Here is a 6,804-nt window from a genome sequence, read left to right on the forward strand (position 1 = left end):
GATTACAAAAAAAAAAAAATCAACATGAAGGCATAACCTATACAAAGAAATGAACATAAAAAATCAACGGAAAATAATTTTTACATACGAAAAAAGCTAAAGATTCCATTCTTAGCTATAAGCTTTCACATAATTCGATCCCCATGTGTCAACATCCATTAAAATAAGTTCAGTGGCTCCAAAAAACAATCATAATTGGTATTCGAAAAATAGCTATATATAAGAATGAAAATTAATTTGATTCTGATTTAAAATAAATATAATTTATCTAGACAATTTACCCATTTCAAAACATAGGCATATATAGCGCCTTAAGGCTGATCGTTATTATTGAAATGGTAAAAAGCGTTGAGATTGAGTTAGAGTGAATAAAAATTAGCAAGTACCTTAATGGGGAAAAAAAATTGTGGAATAATAATAATAATAAAAGATTGTGTGTTTAATTTATTTTTGTTTATTAGGTTTAAAACCTTAATTGTAAAATGTATAGTATTTAAGGAGTAAAAGAACGGAATGTAAAGAGAAAAAAAAAATACCAATAGAAGATTAAAAATAGTAAACCAGAATAACTTGGAGATGTCATTGTTTGTTATTAGAAACTAAAAAAACATCACCTTTTTTAAACACTTTTAAAAACTATTTACGACAATTTTTTTTGTTTATTTGGTTTTTTAAATGGAAAACAATTTTGAGAAACAGGAATTGCAATTGTTATTTCAGGTCTTAAAGTGAGTAAAGAAAGTACTATTTTAGTTTANATACAACGACCATATAAATAAGATCTATAGCGACACTCACTAACAATTAAAACAACAATCATTTGTTAATTCTATTTTAATCAATGAAAAATTATAAAGGTAGGAGTAATAAAAATTGTATGGAGATAAAAAAATGCGTAAAGCAAAAACAATTATATAGTGAAGGGTTACAATAATATTACCTGTCAACCTTCCCCTTCAATATTTTGCAGAACATAGTTGCTTTTTAATACAAACATTTGTCTGCTAAATTGTACAAGAAGTAGAACTTTCGGAATATGGTTAAGCCAAATGCCATCCAAAAACTTATAATGAATCCAAATGTCATACTGATATAAAATTCACGACTGAAAAAGGAATAGTCATCCTTATGAGTTTCATTCTTTTTCTCTTTTGGTGGTACTTTATACACACATAATTTCTCAAGAGGTGGTCCGCAAAGATTGAGATTATCTTCATAGCTCGAAACATTGAAACTCTGCAATTGTGTGCTATGAGGAATTTCACCAACTAGATGATTATGAGACAAATCTAACACACTAAGTCGATCAATTTGAGCAAGACTTGTAGGAATTGAACCAATTATTTGGTTTCTTGAAATGTCCAAAAATTCAAGTGAGGTAAGCTTTCCAATATTTGAAGGAATTTTTCCAGTCAAATTGTTTCTTGATAAATTCAATGAAACCAATTCAAATAAAATCTCAATTTCTTCTGGTATTTCTTCTGAAAAGTAATTGCTTGAGAGGTCAATGCTTTTTAAAAGTAATAATTCAATACTCTTGAACATTTGTTGTGAACCTTTCCACATTAAGAGTATATTCAAAGCATACGATTGAGAGCTAATATACAAATGTTTTGTCTCAACTTCATACCCATAATCTCTTCTTGAAGATGCCTTTTCAGCCATTGAAGTAAAATTTTTTATACATTTAGGAATTCGTCCAGACAAACTGTTGAGTGAGAGATCTAAGAGTTGAATGTTTCTTAGGTGACAAATTTGCAATGGTAAGTTTCCTTGAAAATGATTCCTTCTTAAACTTAAATATTGCAACTTTCCTAATTTGCTCCCAATCCAACCAGGAACAGATCCTGATAAATTATTTTCTGCAATATCTATCATCACTAGCTTTGTGCAATGCCTTAAGGAGAAAGGAATGCCATATGTTAAGTTGTTGTTTCTCAAAAACAATGCTTGAAGATCATGGAGGGATCCTATTGAAGTAGGAATCTTTCCTGACAATTGATTTTGACTCAAATCCAAAAAAGCTAATGACTTGAAATGGCTCCAACAATCTGGAATTTGTCCAGACAAGTTATTATTTGAAATGTCTAACTGGTATAATTTTCCAATTGGATCACCCACACATAAAAATGAAAGAGAGCCTGAAAACTTATTCTTGGATAAATCAAGCAATATGGAACTTCTAAGAAATGGGGAAATAGGACCTTCAAATTGATTTGATCCAAGAATTAGAGAATGATAAGGATTCTTTGTTGGAAAATACGGAATTATACCATGTAGACTATTGCATGAAATATTCATTGAAACCCATTTTCGCAATGCTAATTTAGTCCAAAACCACTTCGGAACCATATATGATATTCCAGCATTTGAAATATCCAAATCGCGAAACTCATTTTGTGTTTGTAACCATTTGGGGAATGTTGGACCAAGGATGCATGATTGCAATCCTACTTTCCTTAATTGAAAAGGTGGGACCCAATTTTGAGTAAATGTCAAGGATAATAAAGAATTTCCAGATAAGTCTAATGAATTTAACTTTGACAAATTGGCAAATTGGTAATCACTTAGCACACCCTTTAAGGAGTTTGATTGCATATAAAGTTCTTCCAATTGATGTGGAAATTGAATATCATTAGGAAACTCCCCATTCAACTTGTTTTTACGAAGAGAGAGAATTTTTAAAGACGAGAAAATTGAGAGGTCAGGCAATGTACCATTGATTTGATTCCAGCCTAGATCTAAGCTTTCCAATGAATATCTAGCACACCCAGATAAGTGATGGACTATCAATGGAAACTCTTGACGCAAGCTATTGTTAAACATATTCAACAACCGCAAAGCACATGCATTGCCAAATGATTTTGGAATTCCACCTTCTAAAAAATTTGATCCAATTGAGAGAGACTCCAACTGAGATGGCAATTGGTTACCTTCTGGTATCTCTCCAGTTAACTGATTATATGAAAGATCCAATATTTTCAGGTTTGAAAATCTTGAAAGGTCAGGGAATGTGCCATTGATATTATTTCCTCCCAACTTCAAATCTTGTAGCACGTTTTTAGCACATCCAGACAAGTGCTGGAATATCAATGAAAACTCGCCACTTAATAAATTATAAGACATGTCCAATGAGTGTAAGGTGCATGTATTTCCAAATGATTTTGGAATTTCACCTTCTAAAAAGTTGAATAGGAGTGATAATGACTCCAATCGGGATGGTAATATACTTTCAGGTATCTTCCCAGATAATTGATTACCAGAAAGATCTAATATTTTCAAAGTTGTGAATATGGAGAAATTTGGGAAAGAACCACTGATTTGGCTAGATGACAGATCTAATTCTTGTAGTGAATTTCTAGCACAAGCATTAGACAAATTATGAAGAATTGATGAAAGACTTTGGTTCAAACTGTTTTTACCCATGTCTAAAGATTTTAAGGTGCATATATTCATGAAAGATTGCAAAACCTCAACCTTGAATTTGTTAAAGAAGAGGTCAAGCTGCTCAAGTGAACTCATTGCCAAACCAAAGTGATTTGGTACAGAACCCTCTATGAGATTATGACTAAGGTGAAGCTCAACAAGGTTGGGAGTGAAGTTTGCCACCCATTGGAATATCATTGTTGACATGAGGGTGTTCTCGGATAGATCAAGGACCGTGAGAGAAGTAGAAAAATTCAATATAGATGGCCTCAATGAAAGGAAAAAATTATCAGTAAGGCTACAATCAAATAAACTTAGTTCCCTTAATTTTGGTAGCTTACCAATCATTTGCGGCAAACTATGAGAATGATAAAGATTTGATATGGATGTCAAGTAAAGATGGGTTAAAGAAATGAGATTAGATAACCACTGACCTCCATCACCAATTTTTAGAGCGCCAACACCTCCAATATAAAGCTCATGTAAGTTTGACAGGTTTCCAAGTTGACTTGGTATATTCCCTTCCAAATCATTGTCGCGGAGATCAAGATATATTAAGTGAGAGAGATTTCCCAGTTGACGAAGGATTGGACCCTCCAAAAAATTATAAGCGAGATTTAAGTATTTCAAATGAGAAAGAGACCCAAATTGGGCTGGAATTTTTCCGTCAAAACCACATGATGAAAGATCGAGGTATCTCAAGTTGCTAAGAGAGCCAAGAAATTCTGGAATATTGCTGTCTCGGAAAGAATTGGAACTGAGGTTCAAATACTGTAATTGTCGCAACTCCATCAACGACTTGTGGATTTCTCCGCTGATAAAACGTTCTGACGAAAATTCAATGTAAAAATTGAAAGAAATTTCGTTATGAAATTCTCCGTGCAAATCGAGCATTAGAATATGTCCAGTGAGGTTGGAGCAGCGAATCCCCCGCCATTGGCAACAGTGAGGAGTGGTCCACGAAGAAAGCATGCCATAGCGATCTACAATGGCAGCCTTGAATCGGAGAAGTGCTTCCCTCTCTCTTTCTATGCATCTTACTTCCTCTTTACCATAAACAAGCTCCATCACCAAACACACCGTAAACATCATTAGTTTAAGACCAACCGGGTTCCTCATCATCACAAAGGAAATGTAATGGATCAAACCCACTCACTATTGGAAATAGATTGATACTGTCAGTTTAGCTCTGTCTATAACCATTTATATAACACTTCATGCATCCATAACTCACCAAACAAATAACCATACTTTGACTTTTATATTTACAAATAAATATTTAATTTTTGTTCAAATTTGTTGTAAAATATCAGGAAAAAGAAACAAAGAGAGAATATTCAACTATCGTATTTAAGTTAAACAGTGATTGTGGAATTGTATAAAGTGGCATGGTCCCTTATACGACTTTGTAGGAACAAAACAAAAAAAATACCTTCAAAATTATTCCAATGCAATAAATTCTAAAATAGTAAGCACCTATTATTGATTGTTCTGTATGTCGAGTTGTTGATTATTGTAGAAAATAATTTTAAAATCATATTTGAAATTATTTTAAAATAAATTGATCATGGAAATATATTTATATTAATTAATGATATGCATAAAATTTAAATTCATATTTGTATTTCATGTCGAATAGTTTTAAATTTATTTTCATCTTATTTTGTTAGGCATGTTAATAGTACATAAAGTAGATAAAGTATTTTTTTTTCAATGTATGCACAACTAAAATTTTAAACACTGAAAATGTAAAAACTAAAAAAGCAGAAAGTAATCAAAGTTTTGGGAAAGACTTGGAAAAGTATCCGTCAACCCTTATCAGAAATAACTTACGTCTAATACTAAAAGCTATCAGTACATCGATATGAAAATGAAACTATAAAAATCAGTAAATTTGAATAATAGAATAAAAACTGTAAAAGAAAAAAGAAAAACTATGTTAGGTAAGGAAAACTAGTAAATATGAATTTATTGTATGATGATTGAATATGACTAAGTACCAAATTGGTTAATTAGGTTTTCAAAACTTAATTTAAGATAAACTAACATGTATTTGATACAAGAAAATAGTAAATTAATTATGAAATACACTAGTGCAGAATTGACCTTTAGGTCTTGGATTTAGGGAAGAGTAATTGAGAGAATTTGAAGATAATTTTTTTTTATTTGCATATAGATTTGGAGATAAGTGAAAATAAATTTGAAAGTAAAATTTATAAGAATTATTGTATAATTTAATATAAAAAATTATAAATTCTACTCACAAATACCACTATTTTATTTTTTAAAGTATTTTTAGTGTATAAATGATATAGAAAAATATATTAACTAATAAAGGTGAATTACACAGGTAATAAAAAAGATAAGAAAATAAGATATTAGATTTTTTGCAATGGTTAGGGACATTTAGTTTCATATGATTTTTATTATATTTATACTATTTTATGTGAACGTTATTTTATTTGAATAGTTTTATGTAAGTAAATAAAAAGACTTGGAGAAGACTCGAGCAATCATCACGTCAAACAATAAATGGGGGATGGTCCCTTTATTTATACCATTTCTTTGGAACAAATCAACAAGACTTTGAAAATTGGGTCATTGCATTACAGAAAACGAAATACAACCACATATGGTACAAATTTCATATTCAATTTAATAAATGAAAGATAATTATTCTATCAAATTTCAAATTTCATTCAAAAATGAGTTTTTATTTCCACACGCAGAAAATTAATCATTTCCAATCCATTCAAAAGATAAATTAATTTGTTTTATTCCAACTAAAACTCAAGCTTAATAAATTCCAATTTACCTTAACTCAAAATAATTAACTTTAATTATCTTATAAAAGTTAAACATGAGAATATAATTTTATTGAATTTCTACTCTTTTAAAAAATATATGGGATTCAATCTAGAGATGTTATTCACCATTTAATAACTTCTCAAACAAATTGAAATTACAATTTTAAAGATACCTTCTCTTAATTCTTGTGTTTTATAATTTTGAAATAGTTAGATATGTGTTAACTTCCTTAGGGAGTTTGATTTACAAATTCTTGTGTCTTCTTCGATAGCCCCAACTTTTCAACCTCAAACTCTCCGATCTTCAGTTTTTTATGACTTCACAAATGATGATCCTCTTCCAAACACCTCCTTAGATGCACTAAGGATGAACTGACTATTTCCTCTTTCACCGTAACAACAATTAACCAGCTCCACAGACAAAAGTTTCACAAGCCAAACAAAAACACACACTTCCCAAGAGTTTCTGAGTTCTTAAGCACAAGGGAAGAGTTGTTGTTGATAGATAAAGTTAGTCTATTTATAGACTTAAATTCTTCGAAACTGGCCATTTAACGCTTTTAATCGATTA

The 6,804-nt window shown here is 30.6% G+C and overlaps 1 protein-coding gene across 1 annotated transcript; it reads right to left on the bottom strand.

The window, feature by feature from the left end:
* Positions 1–984: 984 nt before the first annotated feature.
* Positions 985–4,566, bottom strand: LOC106761931 (receptor-like protein 12). The gene has a single exon (XM_014645560.2). It carries the CDS (start codon positions 4,546–4,548, stop codon positions 985–987), a length of 3,564 nt encoding a protein of 1,187 aa, XP_014501046.2. The 5' UTR covers positions 4,549–4,566.
* Positions 4,567–6,804: the final 2,238 nt, after the last annotated feature.

Source organism: Vigna radiata, chromosome 1 (assembly GCF_000741045.1).
Source record: "Vigna radiata var. radiata cultivar VC1973A chromosome 1, Vradiata_ver6, whole genome shotgun sequence".
Classification (NCBI taxonomy): Eukaryota; Viridiplantae; Streptophyta; class Magnoliopsida; order Fabales; family Fabaceae; genus Vigna; species Vigna radiata.